This window comes from Zootermopsis nevadensis, unplaced genomic scaffold, assembly GCF_977971745.1.
Source record: "Zootermopsis nevadensis isolate Lab colony 2312 unplaced genomic scaffold, Znev_1.0 Znev_ptg000006l, whole genome shotgun sequence".
Taxonomy (NCBI): Eukaryota; Metazoa; Arthropoda; class Insecta; order Blattodea; family Termopsidae; genus Zootermopsis; species Zootermopsis nevadensis.
The window spans coordinates 3,716,488-3,733,750 of record NW_028259138.1 but is presented as its reverse complement, the minus strand read 5'-3'; the positions used below and the strand labels follow the sequence as shown (position 1 = coordinate 3,733,750).

The following is a 17,263-nucleotide window of genomic DNA, read 5'->3' as shown; positions in this document are numbered from 1 at the left end:
TGTTTTCCACAATTCACAAGCGCTCTCAGCGGCAATGTGAAGAACTACAACAAACGAAACTTGAGGTTACGCTCTAAATATATCAGCTAATATCAGCACATTTTTTCTGTAGGTAACACGGTTACAGTTCTCCAAAGGTGTGAAGCTATTTTTTACTTACCCCGATATAAATATGTGTATTAAGTTTGAATACGTGTAAAATAGAACATTCTGCCGCCTAGAGTCATTAATGAGGAAATACACGTAAATAGTATAATATTGCATATATTTCTGGAGACTTCGATGCAGATTGTTAAGTAGTGATCACACACACGTGCATATTTTATATATATATCACTGCTGTGACAGGTTAGTGTTTCGAGTTTACGTGAAAGGCGTTGAACATTTCAGGTCATATCGTTATCTCTTGTTTTTGTAAGCAGTCTACCCGTCTCTGACGTAATTGACGACATCATCATAGTTACAAAATGTTATCCTTCTTGTCCGTCTCTCCGGACAGCTGTGATCTCATGGGTTTGTGTTCGTTGCTGGGCTGCTACTCTTCGGAGAGATGAAATTCCGGAGACGGGTGGAAGGCGCTGGAAATTTTGAGACTGAGGGCGTGAAGGAATCGGGGTTGGCGGAAGTTGGTTGGATGGCATGACATAGTAGGTTATGTAGATTTGTATCGTATGACATGGACACTGAGAAGAAGCATTTTATCTAAATTGCAGTACACTGACTTTGTTCACTAGAGGCTTTTAAAACATTTTTCTCTCATTCGTTGGATCCAGTGATCAGGATACTTATGCTTGCAGTAGTTCTGAAAACTAACAACCAATTTCTGTTTTATTTAACAATACTTATTCAGAAATGGCAAATTAGCATACTTTGTGCACAAATGTAAATTTTCTTGAAATGTGTACACATTACTATAAAGTTATAATTTATTTTAAACGACTTTAACTCATATCTTCCTCAGGAGATGGCTCCTAAAGGCCAACAAAAAATGGTTTTTGAACAAATGAAATACGTTGAGCTCATATGTTTACCTCGTAGCGTCTTAACGTATTTTTATCGTGGTTTTCGGTTTAATTGTGCTAAGGTAAGTGTATAGCTTCGTAATTTTGTTTTTAATATAAGGGTTATGTAGTACTTATTATATTTTTTCGTTGTTTTCTGTAGTGTGTTATATATAATTTCATTTATTGTAAATTTTTCACCTAGGCAATAGCTGTTTCAAGTTCAAACTTACGTGTACATTGTTTTACAAAAACTGTTGTAGTTCAGAACCAGATAACAGCACATGCAACAAACGTATTTCAGATTTTTGCAGTAATAAATGTTCTTTCTTGCAGGATGAGTGATAAAAAAGGAAAATAAAAAACAGTTTTTGTTTTTACCTCCTGAAAATGAAATTTCTTTGATATCATTTTTCAATTTTTCTCAATTTTTTTGTAAGTTAAGTATGACATTAGAATTTATGAGACTTTTTTTCCAAATCTACAGTATTTAGGGGTGTGATTTTTTCATTTGTATGTGTCAAAAATCTTTTTGGGGTGAATTTTAAGCTGTAAATAAGTGAAAATTGGCCTGAGTGTTGTCGACCAGAACAGTGTAAATAGGCTGAGAGCGATGGGGTTAAGTTTATATCTGCAATGGCTTATATCGGACATAATTTATATGTTGAATACAGTGTATGGTGGGATTTTCAAATCAATATGTTATACGAGATAAGAATGACGATTTCTTGTGGAGTAAATTAAACAAACGAGTTTTGCTGAGTAATAATAGTTTAAAAAGTTGTCAGTGGAACCACGGTTCCGGAGAATTTGACGTAAATACGTCTATACGGAAAGGAAGTTTATATATTGGCTTTATTCTAAATATTTCCTTTATACGTGCTTTACAATTGAGATAAGTTTGATTGAGACATTGCTTAGTCAACTTCAATTAGTTACGCTTAAGATGGGTCTGTGGTAGATGAATTTAATGTAATGTAATGTAATGAAATGAAATGTAATGTAACGAACGTTTCCTAGGTAACAACAATGCTGAGTAAACAGATGACGTTTTCTAGGTAACAATAATGACGAGTAAACAGATGACGTTTTCTAGGTACTAGTAATGCCGAGTAAACAAATGACGTTTCCTAGGTAACAACAATGTCGAGTAAACACGACGTTTCCTAGGTAACCAGGTTACACTTTTTCGTTTCGTGGGTAACAATAATGCCGAGTAAACAATTGACGTGTCCTAGGTAACAACAATGCCGAGTAAACAATTGACGTGTCCTAGGTAACAACAATGCCGAGTAAACACGACGTTTCCTAGGTAACCAGGTTACACTTTTTCGTCACACTTTTTTGCCGAATGACCCTTCCTTATAGACGTATTTACGTCAAAAATAATTTCGCTGTGCCATAATTTCTAAGACATTTCAAGCCACATCTTGAAAGTTACTGCAGGTAACGCAGCATTGCATTTTGTGACAATTTTATGTCTACCTCGTGTTTTAATTTGCAATTCACATGGATGATAACTCTGTCAGTGTCGCCGTCATTAAAGTGAACAATGGCTCTCTTGACTTGTTTTGCGTGGCGTTGTAGTGAACTCTGATACATCAGAAAGTTTGTCAGAGTGGACTTCACCGCGTGGTTGACCTGATAGAAAACTCACGAACCATTGCTAATGAAATTAATGAGGAGTCCTACAGTGCAATGACCTCAGTTCATCAGCAGGATTTAAATGACGGATATATGTAATGCGAAATTCAAGTCTGTGTTTCAGAAATGGTTTTGTTTGTTTTTATGATCGCGTTTGTAGGATCTGTTGCGTCACTGGTATGTTTTATTACGTGAGCAACCGAATAAAGGGGTTTCATACTGTTTTAGTACTAAATTAAATTCTCTGAAGTTCGAACTTCGCATGCCACAGTATACGCCAAGGAAGCCATGAATTCCGCCCCGAGTAACATGTAAAAAATGAACATAGTCTGGAATATGCAGACAATTGTGAGGTCAGAATGTGTCGAGAATTTTAACTATTTGGAATTGAATTCTCTACAAACTGATTGTTGCTCAGCTGCTCAAGAATTATTTAATCTGTTGTGAAACGTGGAGGTTCGTTAATGCTCAAAAGATTCTGATGATGGGTCCTGTTCTGAACAGGATGACTGTAAGAAGATGGCTGTCTTTTGGGTTCTTGCGCTGTGTAGTGTGGTAGAAGTTTACCGACGAATGTTTGCGGTCTCCATCATCAGGACATCAGACTACACGGCGCAACAACCCAGAAGACAGCCATCAGCATACTCGCCGCCGTGAGAATTTCAAATGTCACTCACTTCAATCTGTTCCTCATCATCACACCATATATTTTAAAAATTTGTTTCAATATTATTCGCCCGTCTATTTCTGGGTGTCTTAAACATAAGTAACTGAATCTGTCCTGTTTAGTAAAGAACATTATTTGACGTAAATACGTCTATATTTTAGGGTCAGTGTGAAGTTGAAGAAGCAATGTCTTAATCAAACTTATCTCAATTGTAAAGCATGTATAAAGGAAATATTTAGAATAATGCCAATATATGAACTTCCTTTCCGTATAGACGTATTTACGTCAAATTCTCCGGAACCGTGGTTCCACTATCACTTTTTTCGGAAATTTAAATCACGAGTTATTATAGGCACACAAAAACAGAAAGGGTTACACTCATTTTGGAAAATTTGCTTTTATGGTTATTAACTTCAGGTGAATATCGCTATAGGTTTGGCGCCTGAGCTGTCTCGCTGTACGTTGTTGAAACACTAATTTCATAAGCAAAATTGCCTATTCTATGTCCTGAATGTACTATAATAACGTGTAAGGTAGCATTGCCAGAGACTGAGTGGTGTAACATTATCACCGTCTTTGACTGAACAAGACAGTCTGTATACGCATATTGGATGCACTTCCTACCCTCCACTTACTGCGTGGTCTTAGTGAGAATGTAATAAGGCAACATATCACGAGTTTGCTAATTGCCAATAAACAAGGGACGTGTGAACGAACGTGTTCAGATCAGAATCCAACCCCCTTATAATTACGACCTCTACCGCATTACCTGAATTCATTACAACTTTGTTTTAAGAAATTACTAAACAGTGAGTGAAACTCTTTATAAGACACGAACTTTGACGTAATTTCAGTGATTGCCCAGTAATAATAATTAGTGAAATAATTATGTGTTTGGGATATGATGTTTTAACGACGGTGAAACTGATGTTGATGTCCTGCGTTTAGGCGCTGTGTAGATTTGTCCATTTTTAGCCCTAAATACAGAGACAGTATATTCCACCGAACCATTGGCATCTGCAGACGCGTCTATTCGGCTCAAAAACCCAGAATAACAACATTTACTCACGTATACGTTCTTTATATTAAGCGAAATGTAAGCGAACACAGAAACACTCTTTAGGGCCAGTATGAATGTTGGTCTACAAGTAAATGCAGAGAAGACAAAGTATATGATCACTTGTCGGCATCAGAATTCATAACAGAACCAGAGTATGAGGACAGCTAATGAATCATTCGAAAATGTGACAGAATTCAAGTAACAGGGGACGACACTAACAAGTCAGAATGACATTCATCACGAAATCAGGAGCAGATTAAATTCAGGCAATGCTTGCTATTATTCAGTCCAAAATCTTTTGTCCTCTTGTCACTTACCGAAAACACTACAGGTTAAAATACACAGAAGTGTAATTTTGCCACTTGTGCTGTATGGGTACGAAACTTGGTCTCTATCTTTGAGGAAGGAACATAGATTGAGGGTTTCTGAGAACAGAGTGTTGAGGAAGATATTTAGGCCTAAATGGGAGGAAGACGAATCATAAGAAATTGCATAACGATGAGTTTTACAGCCTGTACTCATCACCTGATATTGTTAGGGTGGAGGATGAGGTGGGCGGGACATGCAGCACGCATAGAGGTGGGAAGAGGTGTTTAGAGGGTATTGGTTAGGCATACCGGAGGGAGGAGACCGCTGGGAAGACCTAGACGTAGATGGAATGACACGTTAAGAAGAACCTTAGGGAGATAGGAATCGATGGAGCGAACTGGATACAGCTGGCTCAGGATAGAGTCCGGTGGTTGGCCTTTGTGAACAGGGTGATGAGCCTTTGGGTTCCATAAAGAAAGTGAGCTATTATTTGACAAGCCGAGCGTACGTTTCCTCATCTGCTTCCGAAGATGCACCAGTAAATGACCTACTTGGACCTCAAGTTTGTATCCGTCCAGTTGCCTCATTCGTGGCCGAACTGGTATTCTTTTTCCGACGGGGTTTACGCAAGAAGTTCTTTGGTGTCTAAATGCAATTCATCGTTCTAACATGATCTTTATTTAGTCTACTTTTTCCTTTTTTCCAGTGCTCAGATTTCACGCGCCTTAAATCAATGGTGTGCTATATATTTAGCAATATACACACTGCTAATGTGTTTATGACTGCGCAGTGTTACGTGTGGCTGTATGAGCTTTGTAACAATATATTTGAGTATACCGTAAATTAATATAAAGGCAGGTACATCCAAAATCACAATTGACGTGTTTGGAAAGCGTGGGTACTGAATGGCAATACTATTTTTTCACTGCCGTTTTCTTAAATTCAGAGTGTACCGGACTCTTGTTTGTTATGTGAGATTAAAATGAATTATTCATGTCATAAGAGGGATAGAAGTATCGTACTAGAAGGTAATACGGGTATTGTATATGTAAATGTAACCATAACATCTACATTCAGCTTGAAGTATCAGTAAGTAAGTAAGTAAAGCTGTCCCACTAACACCATGTAGGCGTTTGGGGTGAGTGGAGGTATAGCTCCTACTCTTTCTTGACCTCGGCACTAGATGGGGGTGAGTGGTCAGCATCACGCCCCGGCCGGCTTTACCCCCGGGAAAGAACCCCGGTACCCATTGGAGAGGAGGCTGGGTGGGCCCCAGAGCCGGTCTGGACACAGAGGCTAGAGGAAAAATCCTCTGCCCCGTCGTCGGGGGTCGTCCAGCCCGTAGTTAGTCACCATACTGACTGAGCTATCCCGGAACTGAAGTATCAGTGATGGGCCTAATAGATACCGGCTCCATAATCTGCAGCTTTTTAAGTGGAAATATCCCTTTACAGTGAAGATCCTTGTAGTCTACATAGAATTTGTCCAACATATTTCATACACAGTTATTGGACATTTGAGTTTGTAAATATTTATCGTAAAACACTTAGTAAATACTTTTAATATCAATCAGTGGGTAAGTGATTCAATTTAATTCAATTCATCTATTGATGATGATGATGATAATTCAGTTCAATTCAATTCATTTATTAAAGTGCTTAACAACAGCCAAAAAGGCCAATAACAACCAAGCACTAACAATACAAACAATACAAACAATACAATACAAAAAAAATAACAGTGTTAATTTAATGCAAAATAATTATAAGTAAATAAACTAAATATGCCTAAGTCATATAATTCAATTAATAATACTAAATAAAACAAAACAGAAAAAACCTTATAAAATTAATACCACAAAATAAAATACAGTCAGCACAGGAAATGAATAAACAAAAAAAGATGATTATTGTTTAAAAAGCTGACTGACATCAGTAAGCAAAATACGATCTTTGTTAAAGATGTCGATGCTCCTACAGATTGCATTGGCAGCAGAAACACATCTGGCAGAGGGACTGACCTTGAAATTACGTTGTACAGTAAAGGTAGAGTAGTCTCTGATAGACCTGGTGGGTATGCAGAGACTAACTGTTTCAAAAACAGATGAGCAATTAATTTTGCCTTTAAAAACATCGATGAGGAATAGCGCATCCAAAAGCCTCCTCCTTAAATGTAACGATAAGAAATTTAATCTAACTAATATATCATATAATTATAGGCACAAACGCCATTAAAGAATCTAGTGTAACATAGAGCTACAAATTTCCTTTGAATCTTTTCCAATTTAAAGGAATCAGTATTAGTAATAGAATTCCAAACAACGGATACATACTCAATTTTGGAACGGACTAAAGTACTGTACAAAACCAAAAGGCTATCAACAGTGGAGAAGGAAGAAGTAATGTACCGAATCAAGCCAAGCATTTTTAAGCTATGTGAATATATGTAGTTAATGTGCTGATGAAAATAGCTTACAGTCCAATAGAACACCGAGATCTTTAACACAATGAGAGCGTGCCACCAAATTGTTACACAATTTGTAATTAAAGTAAATATGTTTGAAGATTTCCGTCTTCTGGGTTGTTGCGCTGTGTAGTCTGGTCGATGTTAACCAACGTTTCAGAGGTCATACTGCCTCCGTCATCAGGGCGATGACGGAGGCAGTATGACCTCTGAAACGTTGGTTAACATCGACCAGACTACACAGCGCAACAACCCAGAAGACGGAAATCTTCATACTCACCGCTGTGAGAACCTCAAGTCTTACATAAATACTGTTTGTCTTTCGGGTGAACGATATAACAGTCGTTTTACTTAAATTAAGTTGCATCCCATTCACGAGACACCAATTTTGCACTGAATAAATATCATCCTGTAACAGTTTGCAGTCATCAACATCGCTAATACTCCGATATATCTTCAAGTCATCAGCAAATAAAAGGCACTGTGAATTGTGTATGGAGTCGCAGATATCATTAATAAATATATTGAAAAGTAAAGGGCCTAGGGTGGAACCCTGAGGCACTCCACACTTAACACGATAAGGATACGAAAGAGTTCCAGAAACACGAACAAAGGATTGCCTGTCAGAAAGATAACTATGGAACCAATCAACATAACTGGGTGATAGTCCAAAGTTTCTAAGTTTACCAAAAATAATATTATGAGGAACTAAGTCAAAAGCTTTAGTAAGATCAAAGTATACTGAATCTGTTTGTCCTTGAGTAGTCACTGTAGGAAAAACGGAATTAAGGTAAGTAACCAAATTGGTTGCTGTGGAATTAAATTTACGAAAACCATGCTGTGTGGGACTTAATCTGTACTTAATTTTTTTTTGCAAATGATCGTAAACAATAAATTCAAATATTTTAGAAAAGTTATTAAGAATAGAGATGGGTCTATAATTACTAACAGTGGAACTGTTTCCTTTTTTAAACACGGGAACAACAGCTGTTTGTTTCCACAGGGACGGAAAGGTGGCACTATTTAAACTTAAATTAAAAATATAGGTTAATAAGGGAGTAATAATAATAATACTAAGCAACAGGAACTGTCTCCAGGTCGCTCAGAAAATATTTGGCCAACATCCCGGGCGAACACGACATCAGGTAACCTCAGAAAACTGATATTTTAGGATCTTCATACATCATTCGAAAGACGCTGTCGTAAAATACACAGTCATCCCTCACAATAAAACTATATAATACATATTAAAAACAGAATGTATTCGGAAATGGCTGCTGCACTATGTACCTCAGGGGCAAGGTTTGTCTCGGGTACATAGAAGTACATACCCCATAAAGTGGTGAATAGATGGGATATAATAATTCAATTCAATTCAATTCAATTCATTTATTAAAGTGCTTGACAACAGCCAAAAAGGCCAATAACAGCCAAGCACTAACATCAATACAAACATTACAATACAAAAGCAAACAATGAACTGAAAACATAAATGTACAATATTGATTTATTGCAAAATAACTAATAAGTAAAAAACTAAATGTTATAGATAAGTAAAGTAATAATTAAACTAAAAACAGTTTAATTTTGGACAAACGACATACAAAATAAAATGTTATACTAAATAAACAATAAAAAACAATGATTATTGTTTAAAAAGCTGGCTGACCTCAGTAAGCAAAACACGGTCTTTGTTAAAGATGTCGATGCTCCTACAGACTGCATTGGCACCAGAAACACATCTGGCAGAGGGACTGACCTTGAAATTACGTTGTACAGTAAAGGTAGAGTAGTCTCTGATAGACCTAGTGGGTACGCAGAGACTAACTGTATCAAAAACAGATGAGTAACTAATTTTGCCTTTAAAAACATTGATGAGGAAAAGCGCATCCAAAAGCCTCCTCCTTAAATGTAACGATAAGAAGTTTAATCTAACTAGTATATCATCGTAATTATAGGCACAAACGCCATTAAAGAATCTAGTGTAACATAGAGCTACAAATTTCCTTTGAATCCTTTCCAATTTAAAGGAATCAGTATTAGTAATAGACCGCCACGGTGGTCTAGTGGTCAGAACACTAGCCTTGTAAGCCTGGGGTCCCGGGTTCAATTCCCGGTGGTGCTCAAATTTATAACTTGTGTTGGGCAAGGCCGTGGTCTAGGCATCACGGAGTTTTCCTCCGGGGGCTTCCCCGGTTTCTCCGTGGCATCCCAACAATTACTCCACTCACACACAGAAGAAGGCAATGGCAAACCACTTCTGATCATCTCTGCCAAGAATGTATATATGTATGAGTAGGTCCCTGACAACCTGAAGAGGTTGGAAGGATCCTGTTCATAATATATGGACCTGTCATCAGACAGAACACTACAAATAAAAATATTAGTAATAGGGTTCCAAACAACGGATGCATACTCGATTTTGGATCGGACTAAAGTACTGTACAAAACCAATAGGCTATCAACAGTGGAGAAGGAAGCAGTAATGTACCGAATCAAACCTAGCATTTTTAAGCCTTGTGAGAATATATAGTTGATATGCTGGTGAAAATAAAGCTTACAGTCCAGTAGAACACCGAGATCTTTAACACAATGGGAGCGTGCCACCAGGTTGTTACACAATTTGTAATTAAAGTAAATACTGTTTGTCTTCCGGGTGAATGATATAACAGTAGTTTTACTTAAATTAGGTTGCATCCCATTAACAAGACACCAATTTTGCACTGAATGAATATCGTCCTGTAACAGTTTGCAGTCATCAACATCGCTAATACTCCGATATATCTTTAAGTCATCAGCAAATAAAAGGCACTGTGAGTTATGTATGGAGTCGCAGATATCATTAATAAATATATTAAAAAGTAAGTGGCCTAGGGTGGAACCCTGAGGCACCCCACACTTAACACGATAAGGATACGAAAGCATTCCTGATAATAATAATAATAATAATAATAATAATAATAATAAGCAACAGGAACTGTCTCCAGGTCGCTCAGAAAATATTTGGCTAACGTCCCGGGCGAACACGACATCAGGGAACTGCAGAAGACCGCCATTTTGGGAACTTCAAACATCATCCGAAAGACGCTGTCATAAAATAAAATTATATACTACATGTAGCACTTGCTAAAAACAATATGTATCCCGGAAATAGCTGCTGCCCTATGTACCTTAGGGACAAGGTCTGTCTCGGGTACATAGAAGTACATACCCCATAAAGTGGTGAATAGATGGGATAATAATAATAATACATAGTATTTTGAAAGTATATGTTAATGTGACAGTAACGAACATGATAGTATTCATGATCAATATGAGAAATATTTTCTGCGATTCACGTCATAATTCTTTCCCCAACACAAAGCGAAGAGTTTAAAACACACAGACTGAAATATTTCCTGCTGTTTTACGTGACTGGAGAAGTTGGTGTCGTGCCATAATCAAAGGACATACATTGAGAGTTTGGAAGTTTGGGTATTATCAACTCTTTGCAGCCAAAACTTGCCTGCATAATATATAAGAATTAAATTCGTACCGGAAAGGAAGCAGAACTCTCCGCCATCACATAAATCAGATGGTTGGTGCTGTTTAAAGAAAAGATCGCTGTTTATAATGAGAATCATACGAAACTCACAAATTTAAAATTAAGAGTAATTAATTATTGAAGCAGACGAGACATACAATTACCATTGGGCGTTAATGGGTTAAAGCACAAAATTTCAGTATTTCGAAGATTGCTGTCTTCTGGGTTTTTGCGCCGTGTAGTATGCTAGATGTCCACCAACGTTTCAGAGGTCATGCTGCCTCCGTCATCAGGACGACCAGACTACACGGCGAAAAAACCCAAAAGACAGCCATCTTCAGACTCACTGCCATGAAAACCTCAAATCCTACTTTCGGTACTTCATTCTACTTCCGCCTTCAGTTGAAAGGAGTTCAAAAGCCTTGATAGGTTTGAGACTGTCTCATCGACTATGGAGTCCGACAGATTAGGCTTCCGTTCTCCTTTCACCAGAAGGCGCAAGTACAACTAAGTTCAGAAACATTATGGTTGTAATAAACACCCAGACTATTGATGAAAAAAGAAAAATAACAATTTAATGTACACTGAGAGTGAATAAAACTAAAGTAGGACCTAAGAAGCTAGGCCTAGTTTCATGTTACACAGGTGAGGTATAAAGTGCCTGGAAAAAGTCACACAGGCCTATAGGGGAACTCGGCTAGGGCGATCACATCACGTAGCACGCATCGAGGAAACGAAAAGTGCATACAAATTATACGTCGGAAACTCTGAAGTGAAGATATTTCTTGAAGCACAGACATTCATGTAGGTGCAATTAAAATTGTTTATAAAAAATAGACCGAGTCGGTTGGCACCAGTGGCTCATTTGTGTTTACAGAGTTATCAGCATTTTAGTTCCATGAAATAGGGAATTTCTTGATTAGTTAAATACAAACTTAAGACGGCCTTTCTCGGTGGTTTTATTAATTTATTTGGGTGCTTAGTGAGTTTTTTTTACTATTTTCCTTCTTTTTAAGTTTGTAAGTTAATATAAAAGATAACTTTAAATTCCGTAAGATAGTTTGTTACATAATACCTGTTTAAAAATATATTTCCGTGTTTTACCCTGGTTGCTTTGTAGGAGCCCTTTCGCAACGCATTTTTACACAGTTCGCACTTATTCAAAATTTTGTTGAAATAACCTTCTTGTTTCCATGTGGCTGGCATTTCAAAGATATAAACACTAAGCAGTTCTCGAAAACGCGAATTGGGGATAAAAAGCAAGATTGTTTTTAAGAAAACCGATAAAGGCTTGAAAACAGATAAAATCCACCTTTGCCGTACACGTTGTACTGCCACGAAATACGTCCATGTTTGGCTGTTAAAGAGCATGTGAGAAATGGGATTTTGTGTTACGTCTTCCTTTTCAATTTTTTCGTTCTTCTGGAAGAGTGAGCCTACCTGATGGGATTGGAACTCAGTGTACCATGAACACCGGCCAAGTCGACTAGCAATTTTTATTAAACCTTGTAAGGAAGGGTTTAAGAAGAATTCTGAAGTAGTCAAAATTGGACACTTCGAATTTGCAGCTGGCAAGAGTGATTTATGACGTTGTGTAGCGTATACAACTTGGTGGAGAATGTTTTAAGACTGTCAATGTCAGCCATTTTGTTGAGTTATGTTAAAGCTGATGTAACTAGCGAGAGAAGGGCATTTACGCCTATGAAAAGTTACGTAACTCTGACACAAAGCAAGTGTTCATGCCGAAATTCGAAGTAAGTCCTTCGCGAATACGAAATAGGATTCTTTACGTATTCTTCTTCCTCTTAGCTGTGAATTTGTAGTTAAAATACATTAAGTTTGTTTGGGAAGGAAGTGTTGAAGAAAATATTTGGAATTGTGGGAAAGAAAAAAACAGTGTGATTGAGAAAATTACATAATGAAGAGGTTTATGATCTGTATATCTTCTTCTCATCTTAATTTTTCAAATATTAGGTCACTTACATTTTCCGAATCAGAATTAACTTTGAAACTATGAATCCTTGGGGATTTTTAGGACTATCTAGACTGTGGATCTGCCCATCACAGGACTTTACACAGGACGCAATACAAAACAGAAGAAATACGTACATGCCTGCATGTCCGAGACGAACGCATGAAAACAGTTTATTAACTCCCTAGACAGCTGTGATAACCTTAATGTGCAAACGAAATATTAGTATGAGTACTTAAAAGAGGATTTTATGAGGACAAGAAAGAAACCAAAGCCCTTAGAATTTAAAGGGGCTTTCCCGCTAGGAAGTTTAGTAGTAGTAAAATAGTTTAATAGTTTAATTATTGGAAAGGTGCAATGTGTTCCGAAGTACACGCAGTTTCCACATGCGCCCTTTGCACCGTGGCATTCTGAATGCTTCTAGTTGTATATTTGTAGTAGACCATATACGTTTGAATTAGATGAATTAACAATTGAAAGGCCTATCGTGATTGGTGTGATAGCAACTTTGCTACATTAACAGTTAATTATAGTGTGTTTGGTGTGGGCTACTGTGCAAATAGCTGTGAATAGATAATCAAACAGAATACATTTCAAAGTATCAGATATATCAGGCTGCAATCATTTCATGACACAGTTAAGTGAATCTAGTATCGCTCACACCTCAAAAATTCGTGCGTCATCCACGTACTCATGGTAGGATTGTACGAGATTTGGGTGACATGCAATGACATTAAGGCCATACAAAATGTCGTCAGAATCCTTCTAGCGTTTCTGGAGTTGAAACATGTGGACAACCAGTCTGATAGACATGATCGTACTACGCGTCCGTTTTGTGCATATCACGCAAAAAACGCGCCATAACATACTATGGTCTATTATGAATTTGCCGTTTGTTGTTGTTAAGTGTATATATGTGCATTTATTTTGTTTTAAGTTGTTTATTTTGCTACTTGTTCAGTTATTTAATTAGTTATGTACTTGGCTGTTTATTCCTTTCTTTATTTATTATTCATTTCTATTATTTATTTCCATATTCATTTACTTATTTTCTTCTTATTGATTTATAATTTTTTAGTAAATTACTTTGTTTATACACTCAAGCGTGTATTTATTTATACATTTAAATATATATATTTATTAATGTGTTTAGCCATTTGTTGTTAAGTAATATATTCGTTCATTCATTGATTATTTATGTATACTCACACACATTTATTTATTTAGGCAGTTTCATACTTAGCGCTTTCCTTAGCTGATCCAATTGGGACGAAATGAAACACAAATAATTTACCTATTGCACCTTAAATAATTATGGAAGAGGAACATGGTATGTCAAGATATATTAAACAATAAATGTCTGGAGACGGAATGGAGACAGACTACACTCTCCAAAACATCGTGTTTTAATTTTAGTAAGATCATAAATAACTCCCAGAAAGTTTGTTATTTTAATAAATTACCTATTTGTTTTTAATAAGCGTGACAGTTGGTCTCACTGTGATGAAGGGCTGTAGGCCTACACTACAAGTACAGTGGATTCCGGTTAATTGAGACACATCGGGACTAGAACATGTTCCCCCACCCTCCCTACAGTGAATTCTGTGTGTTACGCCTGCCATCTTCCGAGATCTTGTACCGAATTCTAAATTGCGTCATCAGAACTCATATCGTAGGTGATGCAATCCGAAGTGTCCATGGCTAATACACGTGAGAGTATGTACGGAGCTTGAAAAATTGTGATAAATCATATTCGTTAAAACAAAAATTCACTCGTCACCCTAGGGCTGTGAATAATTTAGGGAAACGTCAGGGGAGTGTTGACCCTGGTCACTTCCAATAGCCACATCTAGCCTCCTGTTAAAAATTAAAACCTGCTGCAGTAATTATCGTTCTTCTTTCTAGAAATGAACACGACGATGGAGACTATCATTGAAGAGGAGGAAGACATATTGTATCAAAAGGACGCGTCTTTCTCAGCCGAGCTGGACACAAGTGGTGATGTGAGAGGGAACATTGTCCTTCCTTCTCCCACATCTGAAGACACGGAGAAAAAAGTTCAATTCGTGACGACCCAGAGTCCGAACCTGGAGCAGAAAGTCCCCAGCAGCACGGGCAGTAACGAACAAACAACGGAGAGCCTTCGTGTAACGGACGTTGTTCCGTGTTTGCTGGATTGTGGTGTCGGTGGGTCCTGCGCAATGGACGCTGTTGACTCCGACCGTCCCGGAGAACAGCGCTGTCAGTGCCCGCTGGGAAGAGGCGGTCGCCACTGCCAGGCAGGTCAGTTTCAGAAAACGATATGTTATGTCGTAATTGTTTCTGGGAACTTTGATGTGTAAATTGTTGGGACAATCTAAATGGTCGGTTGAACGACTAATTATTTTTAGTACCTGAGTAAGCTTATTAGTCTGAGGTTAAAAGATTAATTTCAGCGAATAACTAGTAATTATGGAAAACGTTTGCTGCAGATAACCTGATTTTAGATGCATGAATCTATATGACAAGGCTAGAGAAAACTATAGGCCTATTCTACAATTTAATGTTCCACTCCTATACTGCATGCTTTCCATTTGACCACAATTCGGGTTATATACAATTTGTTAACGCAAGTCCACATTTCTCTACAAAGTTCGATTATGCAAAATTTGTCAGATTCAAGACCGCATTTCACACCGTTGCCATGTGTCTAACTGAGAACGGATAAAAGTGTTTTATACAGGATCTGTAGGAACGCTGATGCTTTATCTCCGTACAAAAATTAACTATCCTAGCTCAATTGGTCGTGTATTATTGTCAAAACTCCGAAACCTATGTACATATGTACACGTACTCATGTATTGTATATTTCACGGTCACCCTGTTCTTCTTTTGCTATTTACAAAAATACATCAACCGCAGTTATACTTAGATTTTTAACATGTTAATATTACCACTCCAAATCTCCGGATCGTGCAGTGGGTGTTAATCTCACCTCAGATGTTTGTACAGTCGTTTGTACGGCATCCGTTCGACGATTTTGAAAAACTTTGCTAACGGTAAAACGTCGATGCGCGAATTTAAAACGTTATGTGAAAACAGGGTTATCATTGAAACAGGAAACATTATACTTAATATAATAGATAAACATTAAAATATAAGTGTTTGTGTTTATTAGAATGACATCGACTCTTGTGGCTGAAATTTGAAAGATGCGAGGTTTTTCGAACTCAGGGAAACAGTTATAAAAATTGCGAATAGTACAGCCGCAAAACACACGTGTGGCACGATATTTTAGTGGCTACTGAGACAGGCAGGTGCATTTAAGCTGTTGTGTATTAGTTCATGCGCCTGCGCAAGAGCGACCTTGGAAAACAAGGACCGTATGCCACTTTACACAAATATTACTATAAACTCTTAAAAAATAAGCAAAACCGTAATCGATGTTCTGTTGTTTCGTTGGTGATAGGAAATTAAAACATTTTACATAGATAATGTAACCTCTACTGGAACGATTCGTACCGATTTTCATTTAAATATGCCCAGTGATCCAAAAGTTGCTCGGAGGAGAAGGAGGAGGGGGGGGGCAAACGTATTTGCACACGGCTTTTCTTTCGTTATAACTATATTAGTATGGTTTACACCATAATTTTTGATGAACAAGAGAACTGTCTCCACCCACATTCCTGATTAGCTGTCAAGCAGGCTCCTATGCATAAATACAACTTTTGAGCGTATAGCATGTTTTCAGGTTCTCGCGGCGGGTAGTATGTAAAAGTCAGTCTTTAGAGCCTTGAACTTGGAGCTCCGCATTATACTTACTGATGCGGAAGTCAAGATACAGTGGCCATCCCTCGACTACAGTCTCTTTGTGGCGGCCATTTTGAGCACGTGACGTAAAATGGTACTTATCCTCTTTTAAAGAAATTTGTAAGGGCGGGCATGACGAGTAATTAAATTAAAGGAAAAATAATTATTAAAAGTATATTCATACGCGTTTCCTTTATGAAGCCCTGTCCGATTTAACCTGAAGAAAGAACTCCAGGCACCCACTGGGTACGAGGTTGAGTGAACTCCAGAGCGGGTCTGTACATTATAGCTTAATGAAAATTCCGTAGTCCGCGAGTCACTTGTTCGATTTTAGAGACAGGCCTACTTTCTTCAGTGTCAAAGTGTTGTCCGCTTGGGTGTTGCGTTGATCAGTGCTCCTTGTTGAACGTGTGTGCTGTGTGTTTTTGTGTCCTGTCACAAAGCTCGTTGGATGCAATCGGAGGCTCTTTCAGCCTGACATTACAAGACGTCTCACGTGAATCAGGATTCAATATAGCCATGAAGGCATCCGGACAATCAGTAACACAGTGCGAACAAAGATCATAATTTAAAAGAACTACAAAGACATGCCCCCTTTCGCATTAATCAAGAGGAAAAAGCGTAAATGTTTTTAGGATACGCTTGTTTACAAATACGCTGTTCCATTGGCCTCATAACACAAAAATTTTCCGTTGCAGAAAGCAACTTGGGAAGTGAAACCATCGTCTTGACTGGGACTGTTCATAGTCGCCGTCATGCTGGTCAGGCGAATGCCGATATAGCACCTCAAAATAGGCCACGACATTCTCCTTCCTAATTCGCTCATACTTTTTAT

The 17,263-nt window shown here is 37.7% G+C and overlaps 1 protein-coding gene across 9 annotated transcripts in view; it reads left to right on the top strand.

Annotated features, from left to right (window-relative positions):
* The window catches only part of SP2353 (EGF like, fibronectin type III and laminin G domains protein pikachurin), a 515,929-nt gene that overhangs the window by 267,011 nt on the left and 231,655 nt on the right, over window positions 1–17,263 (top strand). For 4 of the 9 annotated variants that reach the window (XM_087343562.1, XM_087343560.1, XM_087343561.1 and 1 more), the window contains exon 3: window positions 14,545–14,922. In XM_087343562.1, the coding sequence (XP_087199688.1) occupies window positions 14,545–14,922 (378 nt within the window). Of the gene's footprint in view, window positions 1–55; window positions 349–369; window positions 1,085–14,544; window positions 14,923–17,263 lie in introns of those variants that run through there. The other 5 variants (XM_087343565.1, XM_087343563.1, XM_087343566.1 and 2 more) reach the window with 5 other exon arrangements.